At 37.0% G+C, this 19728-nt stretch overlaps 1 protein-coding gene across 2 annotated transcripts in view; it reads right to left on the bottom strand.

Moving 5' to 3' along the window:
* Positions 1 to 19728, bottom strand: part of MetRS (methionyl-tRNA synthetase 1) — an 86203-nt gene that overhangs the window by 9588 nt on the left and 56887 nt on the right. For both annotated transcript variants that reach the window (XM_081743326.1, XM_081743327.1), the window contains 6 exons: positions 16666 to 16852; positions 13963 to 14127; positions 11492 to 11705; positions 6066 to 6279; positions 2336 to 2572; positions 452 to 635 (listed from right to left, as the gene is read on the bottom strand). In XM_081743326.1, coding sequence (XP_081599452.1) covers positions 452 to 635; positions 2336 to 2572; positions 6066 to 6279; positions 11492 to 11705; positions 13963 to 14127; positions 16666 to 16852 — 1201 coding nt within the window. The remainder of the gene's footprint in view (positions 1 to 451; positions 636 to 2335; positions 2573 to 6065; positions 6280 to 11491; positions 11706 to 13962; positions 14128 to 16665; positions 16853 to 19728) is intronic.

Below are 19728 nucleotides of genomic sequence, written 5' to 3'. Positions count from 1 at the left end.
CAGTTCGGTACATATAGAAGTCAGTGGAGAGCTTTTGTGGACGCGGCACTGAATCTTCGAGTTCCATAGGCCATAGCGTGAGCTAGTTAGCTACGAAATTAACCACAATCATTTCAATTACTAGTTATTAGTTTACAGTAATTTATTGCCTCTGTCGGTTAAAAATATTCTGTAATAAAATTACAAACAAAAAACTTGAACAAGTTCTGATTTAATGTACTGAAAACATTTAATGTTATCAATCACTATTTTTTTTAATATACTATTATTTTTTTAAATACAGCAATGTTATCTGCTAGAAAGAAAGAACTTTAAAGGACAATACTGATGTACTAACTATATTTGTTCTCATCGAAGGAAAAAATAAAAATGGATTAGAGATCATTTTACTTAAACCAGCAATTATTAATTATAAATTTCAATATTCTCTTGCCTCCGAAGGTTAACTCACCTTTCCAATGGCATGTCCAGGTAGAAGTAAACACGTAAATTCTGTTGTAAGTATATTCACTTCCGCAGGTGCTTTTAGCTGTTGCTGGATAGTCACGGATGTTGTGGGCATATATGGATAGAGTAGGACGGACAGAAGACAAGCGATATTTGCACACAAGCCTACAATCGTGCCTGCACGTTTCCTGTAATTATTCAATGAAGATTATGTTTTAAAACGTAAAATATATTACACAAAAAGAAGAGCTAAAACAAAAGAAGAAAAGGTTTAGGGTGCAATTAAATAATTGGATCACATTATTTATGGTCCCTTTATACAATCTACGAGGAAATCAGCACGTAACATTTATCTGAGCTCTTATGTTAAATTAAATTACGTGGTATGTGTGTTTCAAATAAATTAATGCTTTGGCAACACAGAAAATGTTTCTCTATGCATTTTATTTGATCAAAAGCAGTGCGTGTCTCTGTGTATGCGGCAACTGCTCCTCAAGGAGACCAACAAATTTCAAACCTTCCCTTTGTTTTCTTACTCGGGAAAATAAAAATACTAGACACAATTAGTAACGCTTAAAAAAAAAAAAAAAAAAAAAAAATCATCCACAACTGCATTAACACACTATTTATCATGAAAAAAAAAAAATCCATATTGAAACTGTAAAAACTGGTAATCCTATATCCTTATCAAACAGTCTGCATCTAGCATGTCATTCATAAGTCTATAGCACAAAGTGCAGAAAATGGGGGATTTAGATTTCTGGGCTTTCGGCATCTATGGCCATTTAGGCCATCACGTTTGAGAAATGATGTTCCTCGGCGAGCACACAATCCGGGGAAAGGGAAGGAAGGAAGTAGCCTGGGACCTACGTTAGGTACCACCCCGGCATTTGCCTGGTGTGAATGAGGAAAACCCAGGAAAACCTCATTCAGGGTGGCTGGCCTGAAAAAGCTTTTTTACACTTTTTCGATCGAGTGCCCCCACCGGAAATCGAACCCAGGGCCGCTCGCACCGAAGGCGAGAGCGTATAAGAGACTACGCTACGCAAGGTCACAAAGTGCAGAAAGTGGCTGAGGTATACTTCAGATAGCGTCATTAAAGAAGTACTACCATTAGATACAAGTAGAAAAAAACATACACAGAATTATAATAGCTATACGGATTTTACAGTCTACCCACAACTTTCCCTGCATTTATGGGTTCCTGATTGGTCATGTCGAACCCATGGGGCTCTAGTTTGTTGGTGATGCTCGGGCTATTTTACGCTACAAAAATATGAAATAGGTGTATAGCTGTATTTAAACACTGACTTGAGAAATTACAAAATTTATTATAGCGCACAAAAGATGACTAATACTAACTAACGTACTCTACATTATCAAAGAAATGTAATAACTAACATTTCCAAAATAAGTTACAGAATTTTACTTATACTTATTTCCGGACATTACCTGCTATACGGCCTTAAGTCCGTCACGTCCCTCGGCGAGAAAACTATCAACGGAAAGGGGAAAGAAGGAAGCGGTCTGGGACTTGTATGTTACATACTATCCCTAATTTGCTTGGTATGAATAAGGAAAACCAATAAAAGAAACTCATTCATCCGATTAACACCTTTGCGAATGGATGTCCCCACCGGGAATCGAACCAGAGATGCTCGCACCAAGAATGACAGCACTAGCATCTACGCAACACGGAACCACCTAAATTACAGAAAAAAATCAAGATAAGCAAAGTTTTCTCAGATTTTTGAAAGGGCAGCGTTATATAATTTTTATTTGATCAATTACTTAACGAATATATACACTGAAGTTCCAAGTACTACTTTTAAGATCCATTTTACTCCAAAAAAATGCATGTTTTTATGTATTCACCACTCCAACTTACCTGTCTTCTTCAGGTCCTTTGACGAGCACCCACGGCTGTTGAAATTGCATATATTGGTTTCCATGACGAGATATATTAAGAATATACCTTATTCCGTCTCGTAGCTTAGCCTTCTCTAAAACATCAATGTAACTCTTCAGTTCTCTATTTACGTAGGCCAATAGCGTCTTGTCATCCTTCTTCAAATCCATCTCCGGAATTTGGCCTTTGAAGTTCTTCTCCACAAATATCAAAGCCCTATAATAAAAACAATAATATATATATTTCTATACATCTGCTTAAATTCTACATATAGCTCTAATAGTTAATGAACACTCATTGATGAAAAATTGCAAAACTGAATAATTAATATTCAAGTTACACCTGCTTGCCAATTATTACAATACTAGCTGAACCTGCGCTCTCGACACAGCGCATCATTCACGTATAATCATGAATCTCCTTGTCATTCCTCACAGCATTTGTATATGTCCCTTTACAGATGCAAGTGAAAGACGTCTTGACAAAAATCGGGAAGGAGTACCATAAAGGGAAGATTTTTTGCGATTATTTTTTCAATATCTCGCACCGTTTGCAAGATTTGAGCTTTCTTCCGGTTGGAGTTTCTAATTCATGTATGATCAGTGTTTTCTTTCTTCTTGCATGCATAAGGAACTACATTACACATACACAAGAAATTATAATGTCAGTGATATATGGTGTTCACTGGATAAAACACTCCAAACAATAAAGATTCATCTTAACCTAGCGAAATGGTTATTCTTCGTTTTTCATTATTATTTGGTTATGAAACGAACGTCTGAGAGATATACAACCCTATATACAAATATGTGCAATTGAAATGTATAATTGGCAGGATATGATGCTTTACGTTTTCAAAATTTCAACATTTCCAGTATATCCCTAAAAAATTTAATAAAGAAATAACGGCCATGTATTTCAAATATTCAATTACAACTGAACAATCTATGAAATTTGCAATCGATCAGTGAAAACGGCGTCTTTCTACAGCCTATGATTCCTGAGAACTCACTGTCGAAAGGATTGGCCACAAACATATACACTTTTCTAGCATTTTAATATATAGATAATTACGAATTACTGCTTCATTGATGCATTTTCTATTCAGAAATTACGATATAACCATCAAAACAGACTGAAACTTTAGGGAATTTAGTATTGGAAGACTTGCAATATCTTATATTTGTGAAGTATGATGTGTGTTCAATGTACAAATAGCTTCCCAACTATCAATGAGTACCTTTTGTTTTATACCAGCAGTTTGAAGTGAGGAAATCGGTGGAAAAAAAGAGGAGTTAACCAGAGAGCATCTTCGCGCAATGATTTTTTATGACTTTCGACAGGGTTTAAGGCAACAACAAAATGTTAGTCGAATGAGTGCTACGTTTGGTGAATAACTATTGAATGCAACAACTATTTATTAGATTTTAGGAATTTAGGCGGCTACGTCAGTCTCAGTGACCAAGTCTTAAAGGTCTCGCCCAGCGACAGGCATAGTACAAGAGTACATCGACATTGTGCATGAGCTGAGTGTGATCGACATATGACATATCGTGAAATTCACGTACATTTAGGTATCAAATACAAACAATTCTTTATAAAAATTTATGTTCTCGTTGGATCCCCCACAATTTAGCTCAAGAACAAAAAGACACCCTGTGATATGTTGCAAGACTGTGCTGAGACGGTTCAAAGCAGGAGCGTCGGTCTTATCTGTATTATCATCAAAGGTGTTGACACGAGGATCTGTTAATATAAACCCGAAACTAAAAAGGCAATCTACTATATAGGTTCTACGATTAGTCAAAACCAACAAAAGCTGTTTGTTTACAGCGTTGTAAAGTAAATGGTTTCTTTATTCTTCGGGAAATATGGACACATCTCTACTATTGCCTTGAAGAATCGCTGAACAGTTAATGTTGAATGCTATACTATTGTGTTTACCAGATGTTGTAATCAGCGCACTTAGATTCCACAAAGTTTCATGATTTTGTGTCATAACAATGCAAGCTCTCACATAGCAGCTCAAACACTGGAATTTCTGAACAGCGAAAATGTTGAACTCATCTCACCCTACTTTTAAAGAGATTTTTATTTCCAACCATCAAAAGTAAAATGCGTGGGCAGTGATTTCTAAGCCCAGAACAGAGAGACCAACGATTTACGTTTCTGAGGTACCTACGCTGTGTGGCAAAACTGCTTCAACAATTGGTTTATTCGAATGGACAAATATATAGCCGGTAAGGGTGAATACAAAAGCAAAAATAATAATAGTAAATTGCACTCTGGTTATCGTCTATCAGTTTTCCTACCCAATACAACCCTCTTACCTGACTGTTGTGTCACGAAGTTTCATCTTTCATTTTCCTTTCTACCTTTTGCTCAATGTGATTACAGGGTATCTCTAGAGATTTATTAAATAAATAAAGAAGTAATAGAACAAACCCATACTGGATTTCTAAATCTTTTTTCGGAACTAAAACTGCATATTTCATTTTTGTTTGATTTTACGATTTTCTATTGAACTTTCAATTTGTTATTTTCAATGGGGACAGCTTGAAGAAGTGGGTTATAAAAAAATTTAAAAGATATTTGCTAGCTCTTCTCTATCCTTTATGGATTTAAAAAAAAAAAAAAAAGTTGAACTCCTGCTGACTATTCCCTCAGCACGTCAAATTAGCATCACTGTACTTCGCGTCACCAATATGTTCTTTCATTCCGACATGATAACGTACAGCGATCTAATAAATAAAATAAATAAATAAATAAATAAATAAATAAATAAATAAATAAATAAAAATCAGTGACTGACCATCTTGGAATACAAATGCAAAAGAATAATCGTATAAGACATATATTTTGACCGTTATCAAGGTATCCTAATTCAAATGCATTATTAATTTGGGATTCATTCTACATAAATTCTATTGCATCATAACGTTTTCGTTTATGGCTATTAGCAGCTATAACTTCGGGAATAACAAAATCTTAAAGAAACTTACTAAATCCTCTTTTGAAGTTTGTTAAATCCATTTTAAAGTTGTGAAACATTTTTTGAAAGAAGAAAAATGTGTTTACTGAAGCCTCACTAGTTTCAAAAGTGCTAGTATACGAAAGCTGCACACATAGTTTGGTGAGCCCCAAGCTATTTAGCATGGACTTTATATAGCACAATCAAATTTACGCTTTATGCAATGAACAAGATAAGTACAGTAGAACGTTTCTAATCCGTGAACTTTGGGACTGATGGTATGGTTGGAACACCAAAAAGATGGGATTATCAGAAAATACAGAAAAACACGGATTTACAGTAAAAATATACAATCTCTGAGCTCAAAAACGACTGTACTGTTCTCTGCAGTAAAAAGAACCAAACAGTAAGCACTAGAAACTGCACAGTACAGTACAGAAAACACGTACAACGAAAGAAACGATACAAGAGAGGACGAAGCACTAAAGTGGATATGCGGTAACAGCAAGTAAAAACAATGCCGCCACAGCAGTAAACAACAATGGACCTCGTCTGTCACCGACGAGTCGGGCTCGAGCAGGGTCGATCAACCGGAGTGGCGGACAAGAGGGGTTCTACTGTACATTTTTAAACTCAATTTGAGAAAACAGGAACATTTTTGAAGTAAATTAAACTCTAAATTACTACATACAGTGAATAAAAAATAAAAGAATAATGAAGATAAACATAGGAACTAACCTATTGATAAAGTTTCCTAAATTATTCAAGAGTTCTGAATTATTTTTAGTCATAAGATCAGCCCAACTGAATGTAGAATCTTGACTTTCTGGTCTCACATACAATAAGTAGAACCTCCAGACATCAGATGGAATCCCTGTTCCTTGAGCATCTGTTCCAAAGACGCCAATACCTCGACTCTTCGAAAATTTTCCATCCTCGTAATTCAAGTATTCTACAAGGAAAAAGAATTATAATGAGAATTCTATTGAAGGTATTCCAATCCACAAAGATTACTATATTTTTACATGTTTTTACGCTACAAATGTGAAGATAAATCAGATAACTTTAGACAGCTGGTAAAATTTGCTTATAATATCTTGCATATGATGAATATGTATATGGCGTTTCAATATTTATGTCAAAACTAGAGTATCTTCTGGATTTTCTCATTGAAATAAATATTATAAGCGGAAGAGGATTCAAATATTTCAGTTAGCCTATAATGTAGATATGCTGAGTATAGATTCTCTGTCTACGTAAGTAAACGTTAAAGAAAATTATCTTAACAATTCAAATAGGACTCAGAAACACGACATGTACGAAATAAAACTTTTCAATTGAAACACAACTACTGATACTGTAGAACTAAGGCAAAGTTCAATTGTCAATCTTTTTATTACAAGAGAAAATTCCCAATCAGCTCCCATGATAAATTTCTTAAAAGTTCGTATGTCTTCTGCTATCTTTCCCATTTAAGCTCATTGAAGCAGTCAATTTAACTTCATATTACGCTCTACTAGAGTTCATATGTGAATTGTACGAGGAGCATGTAGAAAGTTTTTAGATACTAAAATTTAAATAGCGTTGGCGTATTGAACGTATCACATTTAAAAGCAAATGCCTACTAGTGGTGAAAGGTATAACTGCAAGGTGCAGGTCTTGAAAATTAACGAGCTGGACGTATAGATTAATTTGAACCTCTTAGTCGGCAACAATGGAGCTCGAGCTACGTGATTTGTGTACAATGAACTTTTACGATTTCAAGTACGGTTTGACGCAAAAGCAGTGCCATGATCGTTTAGAAAACAGTTTCGGGTCTCTGCCCCTTCACGCGCAACTTTTTTTTTTAAATTGGTTCGCGGAACTTAAACGTGGTCAACAAAGCCTGACGGATGAGCCTCGCTCTGGATGCCCTAGCACAGCAATTACGGATAAAAATGTCGCAGCAGTCTAAAATTTCTGAAAGAGGATCATCATATCACATCGAGGAAATTTAGTCAACCTTGAAGACAGGATCACCTGAGCCAGTCCATAATAAAAAATTATCTGGGTCTTTCCAAGTGTTGCAGTCACTGGGTTCCACATGTGCTTACGCCTGAGCAAAAAGATGATCGCGTGGAATGGTGCCGCTATATGCTTAAAGGTTTTCGCACGGACACAATAAAGACGTTCATACTATCGTCACAGATGACGAAAGGCGGATTTACAGCTATGACCTTGAAACAAAACAGCCAGTCGACAGTATAGTGTTTTCAAAATGAAACTCCACTTTCGAAAGTTAAACGAGCTAGGAGTATGGGTAAAGTTATGCTGGCATCTTTTTTCTCTAAGACCGGCCATATAGCAAATATAAAGTTAAATGATCGACGTATATTGATAGCAGAGTGGTACATTACTTATTATCTTCGGTGTATCTTTGAAGTTTGGAGATCTGCCGACCGAAAGTCTCCTCTGTCTCACTTTTTCATCATGACAATGACCGGCCACACACAAAAGTGAAACATTGGAAAAATCAAATTAAATGAAATATTTGTTTTACGTTCTACGGTTATGCCGGCTAGGCTAAAGGAGACGGTGATGATGAGAAATGATTGGAATGGTGGAATGAAGAAACTGAGAGGAAACGAGAACTCCGAGAAAACCACACACACGGTGTTTGTCCATCGCAAAGTTCACCTGGCGCGAACTGAGATCAAACCAGAGACTCCATGCACTAGAGGAGAACGCTCTACCACTGAGCCACCGTGAAACTTTGGAGTTTCTACAGGAAAGCGCAGTACGTATTCGACCGTATCCAGCTTATTCTCCAGATTTAGCTCCATATGAATTGCCATCTTCCCAAAATTCATGAAAAATTTTTGAGAACGCCGCTTTCAAACAAGTGAAGACGCTATAGCAGCTTATAGTAACAATTCCTGATATTCGATGAAACAAATTTTTAAAAATATTTTATTCATGGTTTTTAAGAATGCAAAAGTGTATTGATGTTTGTGGGACAGGATGTCTACTATTTCATACACATAAAATTCCCTGACTTTTTCAGCTTTTCCAGACCAATACAGAAAATTGTCTAGGTTATATTTGAGTGAAGTTAAGTAACAGCTATTCTCTAAAGACTTGTAGTTTTATAATATCTGCTTCCTTAGTTGCAATAGCTGTTACAAAAATACGAACAATGCTAACATAAGTATCTATTTATTCCTGGCAAGAACCATATTGTTAACTACAATGTATTTTTTTATGCATCCCATCTCCCCTTATAGCCACCCCACTCCGCTCCTTGTTTCAACATAACTAATATATATATATTCAAGTGTGAATGACAAAACATACACAATAATATGCAAAAATGTGTATAAAGATTTTACATTTCATACCACGTGCTTGTGAGGTACATTCAATTACATAAACTGGACTATTCAAGTGATTTAATTCTATTAGATTTCATTATTCCAGGACACGAAGTAGGGCTGATACATACACGGCGATACACACAGATATATGGATACTAACAAGAATGTCGTTGCGAGATACAAATACTGGCAAACATTGTGGATTTTGGTATTCTAGTTTACAAAAGTATTCTATATTTAGTACTTCCATGTAGAATACCAAATACAGAATATTTTAATAATCCAGAACAGTAAAATCTAAATGAGATTTCCAATTATGATCAAGTTACTGGATCTTTCTCTTAAGATTTTTCATGTGCTCATCAACTTCGTTGATTTCTTTTGCTGTCTTGTCAAAGATTTTTCCTCCTCGCTTTTTCAGTTCTTCCAACTCTGCAGTTGTTCTTTCTTTCTTTCTTTCGAAGGATTTTTCTCTACCTCAGTTGTCTGCTTCCTACTGAGAGCCTCTTTTCATTTGGGATTTGCATTTCTTGCTGCATGAATTAATTGTTTTGAGATTGGCATTAGCTGAACACCTCCGTGGAACATGACAGTATCATGTACAATTCTCGGCGAAACTAAAGGATCTTAGTTTATATTATCCACAAGAAAGTCCTTATTCAACGAGAAACTGCGTTAAATGGAAGCGTTTCCATCTGATAACACTAGAATTTTCTTAATGAGCTGTAAATATATGCTAATGTAGATACGCAATATATTATATATGGAATTAACCATACATAGTTAAACTCTGATTTATCGCTACCTTAAAATCAACAAGATGAGAACAAGTGTTATTTAGGACTTTATTAGGTCACCGATTGCGATGGCATAGCTATGCCCCAACACATGCGGATCATCTATTGACGTGGGGATCAGAAACCACGAGCTCCAGATGCAATAGCTGCCAGTTTCTTTCAGAAGTCCATCATTGTAAAATGACTTCTGCTGTAGCGAAAAGTGTTTTCCAAGCACTGTGTAGATAAAATGTAAAAGCAATTATATAAACCTAACTTTACCAAAAATTTCCAGAATATACAGAAAATTCCCTGACTTTTCCAGGTTTTCAATGTTTTCCAAACTAGTAGACACCCTATGGGAACTATTTTGAGAAATTGTAAAAGGTATATGTAAATATGTTGATTTTTGAAGGGTATCTAAAAATTGATGGGCCTAAACTTAGTGTCCAACTATTTGCATGTCAAGTACCCCTATCTCCGTCAGCGATTATGTTCGATGTGAGGGCAACGACTCGGAACGATCACCGGAAGGGTAATTTTTACTTAGCAAAGTCATGTATAGAATGGAAAAGACAAGGTCTTGTTATATTGCCTTGGCAACTTCCCGAAAATCCTGGTATATACGGAGAGAGCGTCAAGCAAGTGACTATTAGAGAAATCCAAACCCGCAATAATCTATTGATGAGGCTTCCAGGGATTTTCAGGGATGGGCGAAAATGAGATCATTAAAATTTCCGTCTCTTCTGCCTTCCGTGGATAATCGAGCAGTATGGCTGGAGATCTTGTCCATAAGGATCCATATGGATAAGGACTCTCATCACCCTACAGGCCACGGATGTTTGTCATACAGAGAGTTCATGACTTTTTCCTGGAAATAAACTACATTGGCTTTGGTACTGGAAGGTTTTTAGACGAATGACAGCGTTCCCCAATTGCAATATCCCGCCACTACCAGACATTCCTTGGAACACTGTTGCTTGAACTACAGCAAAAAGTCGAAACACTTTTCGTGATTTGTTTGACGACAGAAAATAGATCAAACTCTTTGGACTCATCTAGGTACTCCTCACCCAGGGTACACAATCACTTCCACTTGTCCTCTGCGAGTTATGTATCATACAGTTTTCTGGAGTTTGTGAACCTCTCCTGGATGTGGTGCTCTGTGAGACTGTCTCCGCTCGCTTTTTCACTCGAATCCAATGCAAGGTACTTTCGGATGATGTTGGGAACTGTCTTTTGAGATACGGTGTCGTATGGCGCAACTTCTTTGGGTTAGGGGATTTCCTATGTCACTGTACTCCTAACACTACGCAATGTATTGGGGGCTTGAGCGTGTTGGGTCCGTATTCTTCTCTATTTCCAGACAACCACGTAGCGCAGAGATTGTTTGGCACGTTGCCGGATGATGAAATCTACTTTGTTAACGAAAGTTTACAAATGAACCCTTCCCAGGAAAAAAAAAAAAAAATGCCCTTTCACCTTCATCGTTCCACAAATCGCGTTCAACTGATATTAAGTACAAGTCCCAGTATAGTCAGTAATATATCGAAACACAACAGCGCTTAAATAGTTTGTTCGGAAAATATAATGAAAGGCTACTATTTTTATGGTGGACAACCTTCCGTACTGCTTAAAAAATATTAAAAGCAGCTTTTGTTTACATTTTCATCTATCTCTTAGTGAGACGTCCATGACTACTTATTTTTATTGTATTTTTAAAAAAATATATTTTTGCTATTTATTTTTTTACAGAATCGCTTTCGCAGATAGTATCTATTTATTCTTTCCAGACTGTGAGGTTAATTTCAGGATCACATCTATCAACTTATCCGATATTCAGAAACATTCATCAATCTGTACAAAAATCTCCATTATCACTTTATGACAGACGGCTGTCATTGGTATTATTTGCATTATCGACACAAAGAAAGAATAGGTGCCCATCGCTGAATTTTAAATATTTAAGAATAATCTGTTACAATACGTTTAATGATTACTATATGTTAAAAATCCATAATGTAATTGATTTTACCTGTCGCCATCAAATGCTTCACCATAGTATATTGGTCCCGGGTACCAAGCTGAGTGCATGGGAAAACTACTGAGTGGAAAGGAACATTATCTTTTGCCATAAATTCATAATAGGTCACTTCACCCGGATTTTTCCACCATTTCTCCCACTGGTCAGTGTAAGCCATTGTTATGCTGATATAACCTATCGGAGCATCGAACCACACATAAAAAACCTGAAAAGAATATAAAAGTATGTTCTTTAACAAATGGCTCACAAGCATTATGTAACATTAATTCACACTTCTATTTCAAGAGAAAAGACATTCCTTATTTAAACTTAAATATCTAAGAATGGAAACACATAAAATGTAATAGTTCAACTGACTGAATTTTCTAAGCATTTATCATAAAATGAGCGAGGTTTACAGCACCAACTAAGTAAGAACACAGAAACTTAGAGATGTTTCTGAAAATAACACCCTCAATAACAGGTAGTTTCAACTTATCAACTTATCGATTACTACTTGCGAGTGTTTGTTCTAAATACCTGGTGTTATATTCATTTACAAGCTAGTACTTCATTTTCTCGCAGATGATTGCTCGCCTAGGTACGACATACCTCCATCTTATGCTGGCATACGTCACAAATACGTAACAGCCCATACAGTTGTACTATGCCCCATAAGTGATCTCTATTTGCGAGATCTGTTGCATGTATTCTTATTCAACTCTGTTGTTATCTGCAACCACTCTTAATATTTAAAACTTCCTCATTTTGAATTCGATTGCAATGTGGATTGCCGACAACAAATTCCTGTTTCCTAATGATGTGCCCTTCCATCCATGCTTATTTTGATCCATCTTTGATTACGAATGTGCAGTGCCCATCCATGTTAATCGACGATCAAACGTCAAACCAAGAAAACTGACTGAGTGAACAAACAAACCACGAGTGCCATCAAGATACAAGTTCGGATCAACAAGGCAAATTCGTTCGCGTTAAAAGTGAACACATTCAGTTTTTCGGCCAGAAAACCGAAAATCTGTCTCGTTTGATCAGAAAACAACAATTTAATGTAAGTTGAAACTATCGAGTAATAGGAAGAAAGTTTCTGGAAGCAGCAATAAATAACAAAATGTCAATGTACGTAAAGGAAACAGCAGACAAGAGTCTGTATTTGCGAGAAAATACTGTTGACGGAGACAGTAAACATTGTGATACTAAGAACACTACCTCGGGGGATACCTGCACGTATTGCTCTGAGTCTTGAACCTATATGCAACTTAAAATAATATTCATTTAGCAAGTTGTTTACGAATTTTATTATGTAGCCACAAAAACCATAATCATGAAGCTGTTTTAAAATTTTCTAATGTCAAGAGTTGTGTCGTAAGTCTTTTGAAAATAATAATACGTATTATATAGAGCAACAAGGTGCTGACAATAGTAGATCTTGAATCTGGTTTTAGAGATTAGCAAGACTGTCAAGAGTAGATCGGAAAGGGCGAAAGTTACATACGGTTTAACTCCAAATACCACATCAGGTGCTTGTTCATCATGTGATCAAGAAGTTCACAGACTCAACTTGGTACCTATAGTTGGTAACTTTCTCGTTTTAAGATCGGAAAGAACAAGAGTTTAAACGCCATTGAGAGATAAGTCCTCTTCCCAGATACGATTGAACACCTGCAATAATGCAAGCTGAGTATTGCAAGAGATATATCGGAAAGATCTACGATCAATTGCTGGAGCAGTCACGTAAAGCAGACTCGAACTTCTGAGACGTGAATGGAACATTAAAATCCTCCGAATTTGTGCTATGCAAATTTAAAGGATTCCTCTGGGTACATCAAGTCGCAAAGTGTCCGTTCAATATGTTGGCTATCTCTGTGGGATTAGTCTTCATGCCTCCTTTTGCTGATAGAGCAGGAACGTTAGTAATAGAACAGTGCCCATTAATGCAGCAAATTTCACGCAAAACAGTAGTCAAAGATCTGCATTACTGAGAAGCGTGACGTAATCTATAAGTTATTTATATTTAGATATATTAATATACTTTAATATATTAATCTATGAATTGATTTCTATTACACAAAAATATTCCGTGTTAGAACTTTTTATTGCCACTTCCATGTTTCGGAGAGTTAATTTTCGTTAAAATGGCTTACTTATTTTAGTTCATGTGACAGACAAATAATTTAAAATTGTTGAGTAGTGTAATTAATAGCATTTTCTTCCAAGAGTCGTATCTTATGTCTCTTTCAGGCATAAATTACTATTAAGGAGACTTTTAAAGAAATGCGTTATCTGTGGTTTTTCTTATTGCGTTTTGTAGTTTTTTCTCTGGAATCATCATAATTACTTCATTTTTTCCCTACTTACTTTAGAATATTTGAAATACCTGTTAACAAGTATAAAACTATAAGCAATATGTTTGTATTCCTCTTAGAAAAATGTACGGGGAAATAATAAAGCTCTAATAGAATTACCTTATCTCTAAATCCATCCAAAGGCACAGGAATGCCCCATTTGAGATCTCTGGTGATGCAACGAGATTTGAGACCGTCCTTCACCCATGATCTTGCTATTACTCTTGCATTACTACTCCAGCCTTTAGAAGCTTCCTCCATCCAGTCTTTTAACATTGGCTCAATCTATAAAATAAAGTATCAGGAACGTTTTATTAACTATTTTCCACATTTCCACTCAAATCATCTTACATCAAGTGATAGATTTTCCTCACAGTTTCAATTTAACTTTAATCTGCATCATATACCGTAATTGCATGTAATTACCGATGGTGATTACAAAAATACACACAAGCTAGCTTTTCCACATACTTTACTGTTCATAATATAAAAAAATGCCCGTACAACTAGCCCCGGTGATGGTCGCAGATAACGATTGGAAATCAGATCTTAAGTCATCTGAGAGAAAGAGATTATTGTAAATATTTCTCAGGAACAAGCCGTCCTACTTAAGCTTATTACATATACAACTCTACATTTTCTTTTCCTTACACGTTTTGCAGAAGTTAATTTTATTTTTGTGCGGGGGGGGGGGGGGGGAAGAAGTCGGAGATTCTCCGCCAACATGAAAGTTACACATGTATTATATACATTTGATCAAATAATATGTACCTATCAAACTCAAAAGAGGAGGGAATTACACCCTCCTATCCTGCCCAAATAACGCCCCTGGAATATTTGCTTGCAATTACTGGAAAAAATAAATTAACCATTGAATAATGTTGATTTCTGTCAGTAGTTTATAGAGCTCTGCGCCCGTATTACAGACTTTGAGGAGCACAAAACCTACTGCCGTGATGGAAAATCTCCATGGGTTTCACAAGGACCATCTTTCTAGCATGGTGTGATATGCAGTCTTTGAAGAAGGAAAAGAATGCAAATAAACGCGTTTATGAAGCTATGGGAACATTTTGTGCCAATTTTTATAAAAAAAGGTATTTCACAACAAATTAATGAAAGGAGACTGTTTTAGAGCTATAAGGCATCTAAACATTGTTCCTGTTTTCTCCGTCTGAATGGAGAGAGTATATATTATGTCGCACAAAATGTTTTAGACAGGGAGAGGTGAGAAGGCGGAGGGCGAGTTGGATTGAATACCAGGAGCAGCAGTTAGTCGATCGAGACGTGCGATTCTGAATGCATAAGCACACGGCGCAAGAATTTGTTAGTAATTTGGACTTAACTTTTTTAACATTTTCAAAGCCGCGAATAGTACTATAGCCTCGAGTTCATCATCGATGTGGAACAGTGCCTTCGTAAACGTATTGAACAGCTCCAATATATCTCAAAGTTGTACGATGAGAGGTCTGAACTGTACGGTTCATGATCCACAGTTTTTTTTCCTACCGCCTCCTGCGCTATCCTCGCAACATGAAGACAGCACTTTCGTATGGAATGACACGGGACAAAATGCGTGGCTTCCTTCTGACGGCTGCATGTAAGCTGTCAAATGTGTGCGTGTAGTGTTGCGCACTGTCTGTACAACTCAAAAAACAGACGCTTGTCCTAAACAAAAAATGCCGTCAGTACCACCCAACCCGAAATTTCTTCGGTGTTTGTGTGCTAGGATGTTTCCATTGCATTGCATTGGATGTTTCCATGGTTCTGCTAGACGGTTCTAATAAGTCGTATCACTCTTCGTCACCGACCTGTTTGTGCCACTGGAATAATATCTTCTTGCGTTGACATTGATACTATTAAGACAAGCACATGGGCTGTTTCTTACTCGTCGCAGTCAGCATCCACAGAACTTACTGAGCACGAGATGATACAATCTCTTCTTTACACTACGTTACACTATACCGAAGGACGTAAACCACATTCTGCTGGAAGGAAATGAAATATTCTCCGCCCAATTTCTCATACACGTATGTTTACTATCCTGGCAATGAACTAATCAGTAGCAATCACATGTGCTTATATCGGACGTGGAAGGTTAGTAGCTCCCTCAAATCCAGTTCGGAACATAACTACCTAATCCTTCATTCTTTAATTTGATAAACACTTCTCACCATACACATTCTTCATGCTCCGATCGGACAGCATTTCACTACAGAAAAACTGAATCAGAGTACCTTCGTGTTCTTTTTTGGCGGGTTCGGAATCGCAATCATTTCACTACATGATTCTCACCCAACGCAGCTACTGCCACCGTACGTTCTTATTTATAGTTGCCTATTTCCCTTCCTCCGTATCTGTGCAGACCATCGCGAGCGATGAGCATACAGTGGAGTCGAATGGGTTTCAAATGATCATGCCTCATAATTTATACACATACAGGGAGCTACTGAAACTAAGAAACCTACTGTATTTGGATTAATAATTCCTTGAAAAATCCAAAGGTGTTTTTCATGTATAATCTTAGTAACTAAATTAATACCATTTTACTACACTCTTTTCTTCGTTCAATTGTTTTTCTTTATTATTATTCAAATGTTCGTTTATAATTCTCTGGTCTTTTTCAACGTGAGAGTTTCACATGTGCAGAAGAAGCAGCAAGAAAAACAGTACCGCATCCATACTTTATATTCGTTCCGAACCAACCCGAGAACGATTTTTAAAGGACGGCCGAATACAAAAACGTAATTTAGTAAATGAAATAAATATATATATACACAAATATAAGAACTTGTGATTTTAATCATTCATCTCAATTTGTGGTACCTTTGGTAGCTCCAGGAAGAATTGCTTCGACTCTCTAATTACTGGAGTCGCTTGACACAATTTGCATCGCGGGTTTTTAAGTTCCGTAGCGTTAATAAGGTGACCGCAATGATCACACTGATCTCCTCGAGCGTCTTCGTAAGTACAGAATGGACAGGTGCCTTCTACAAACCGATCGGCTAAGTACCTGCAATAAAAGAAACGAAGAATTTAGAAAACCAGAGCCCGTGGTGTGATGGGTTTATCACATACAATCCAAAGGAAAGAATTTCCATAAACACACCCATTTAAAAACAGTTAATTTCAAACTTACAGCCATTCAAAAAGAGTACGAAAGTTACATTTAAAGCAACCTAGACTCACCAACAATGAGATCTAAGAAGTTTTTAAAATTATTACAAACTCATATAACTGTCCTTCTATTTTGATGGTTGTTTTAGAAAATGTGATGGAACGAGAGAGAAAAAAAGAAAGCAAATTGTAAAATACTATGTAAACAGCGAACTTAATCTTATTTGTTTTGGTAATCCGAACTGACTGACCCCGATTTATATTTCTTCAAATTTTTTATATTTCTATGTTGACTAGTATCTTGACGTACAAATAGTGAGTTTAGAAAATCTAATAGAATATAGACAGTATTAATGCATGCTTTAAACTCAAATTCAAGGAAGTTCTGAAAACGGATATAAAATATTGACTGATTAAATTAAGGTAATGATAATACATCAATTTTTGTATTCATATGATTTTTTAAAATTATTTACAAATAAGACACTTGTTTCTGGTTTTTTGGGGGGGACCTCAGTGGTAGATCACTCACCTCTATTGCATGGGGTCCCTGGTTCGATCCCAGCTCGCGATAAATGGATTTTGCGGTGGACAAACACCATGTGCGTGAGTTTTCCCACTTTCTTCATTCTACCATTTCATTCGTTCTTACTATCACGATCTCCTTTGACCAACACAGCATAGGCAGACCACACTGAATTTTGAACAATGTCCACCAATAATCTTAATTTTCCATTTGCCAGAGGTGGAACACATTACCTATCACAATTCCACTTTTGACCATGCCTTTCATGAACCATTTTTCCTCGTTTGCTTCAAAGAGTTGAAAGCTGTTAACGCTCACAAGTATTTTCGTTCAGTCCTTCCCCTTTACGCGTGGGACGTAAAACTAAAGGATTTCATTTCATTTTCTTATCTATTTTCGTTACAATACTGAGCAATTAGTTTATCCGATAATTGTAACAGACTGTATTATTTTCGTAAGAGAAAGATTTTAAAACTTCCCTAAAATGAAATTTATAGTTTTACGTTCCACAATTATGAGCTTTAAACTAAAGAAGTCTGTTGATTTAATGAAAATGAAATGAAATCTTGAAGTTTTACGTCCCACGTTTATGCCGGCTAGGCTAAAAGAGACGGTGATGATGAGAAATCAATAAAATGGTGGAATGAAGAAAGTGGAAGAAAACGGCAGAAACCGCAGAAAACCTACGAAGCTCCCTTGATTAATGAAAATGAATGATTATGAAAAATAGTGGAATGAGAATTTGAGGAAAACCAACGAACAATGATAATGTCTCATCACAAAGTAAAGTTGCATGGCCTAGTGACTAGGGGAACACCCACAACAGACGAGGAGGGTTCACCGGGTCTAGACCTCCTCCCCCCCAAAAAAAAATTAACATATTTGTACACTTTCTCAATAAAACGATACTTATTTAACGGGGAAATGACTGACGTAGTATGAAAAACTTGATCTTACACTTCATTTGTACTCTTTCTCTTGTAAAAATAATCTAGTTTTATCATTTCTCCCCCCTGAAAATATAGGTTAAAGTATTTTACAATTACTTACAATATTTTCGGACGCAGAATAATACCCGTTCAATACTGTAGTATTGGACCTTTACCCCAAAGCTTAAACACCTTCCAACAAAAATTTCTGAGTGCGCGCCTGCTGTTGACTGAAACCAGGGATCAGATGGGAGTGCCCTAGTACCGACCATATCCTCTCAACAGATCCTCATTTCTCAAACTTGAATGCAATCCACGTGCCAAGAATCAATCACACAAAGCACTGCTCCTCTCTCTTTTGACAGACCACAATTTTCCTTGTTGCTAATAAAGTACTATTAAATATTTTCTTCCTATCTTCTTTCGTTACAATGAATTAATTCCCTTGCTTTATTAAAAATGCTGCATATTAAAGTAACTTAACAATTTATAGATATTTATTATGCATTCGTGAGGTTACATTGAGTTTATACAGATGGTGATCAGAAAAATGGGAACACCTGTAGTTGACAACACGTCAGATGTATGGGTTGGCAGTGGTGTCGTGGCGCCCGCAGCGCCGGACCGCTGGTGGTGGTGTGTTAGGTCGGTCTCCATACTACGTCAGGTGCAGTGGAACAGCAGTGTCCAGTGGCTGCAGCAGACGGAGATAGTGTAAAATGGGAGACCTCTCAGATTTTCAAAGAGGACAAATTGTTGGTGCGCGGTTATGTGGAGTGAGTGTGACGGCAGTGGCTACTGTGGTAGGTGTGTCGCGTGGGACAGTGTCGAAGGTGATGACGGCCTACACAACACACGGAAAAACCACATCGGGGAAGCGGAACAGTGGGCGGAAGAAAATCATGAGTGACAGGTCACGCCGGGTATTAAAGCGCATTGTCACGCAGAACCGTCGTGCCACTGCGGAGCAAGTGACGGAGGAACTCAATCAGCACCTCCCCCACCGTGTTTCGACAATCACAGTCCGCTGCGAATTACATGACATTAACTTACGGGGTCGTGTTGCACGGGCCAAACCGCTCATCAGGGACCATAACGCTTTCGCACGCCGCAAATGGTGCCGCAACCATGCAACTTGGACCGTTGAGGACTGGAAACATGTGATATGGTCGGATGAGTCATCCTTTACCGTATTCCCAACCACGGGCCGTGTTTATGAGTGGAGAACGCTCAAAGAAGCTTATGATCTACAGTGTTTCCACCCAACTGTGAAACATGGCGGCGACTCGGTGATGCTGTGGGCCGCTTTATCATGGT

This window comes from Thermobia domestica, chromosome 16 (assembly GCF_964235325.1).
Source record: "Thermobia domestica chromosome 16, izTheDome1.hap1.1, whole genome shotgun sequence".
Classification (NCBI taxonomy): domain Eukaryota; kingdom Metazoa; phylum Arthropoda; class Insecta; order Zygentoma; family Lepismatidae; genus Thermobia; species Thermobia domestica.
The sequence above is the reverse complement of the archived record's forward strand: the minus strand, read 5'-3'. Positions and strand labels throughout refer to the sequence as shown.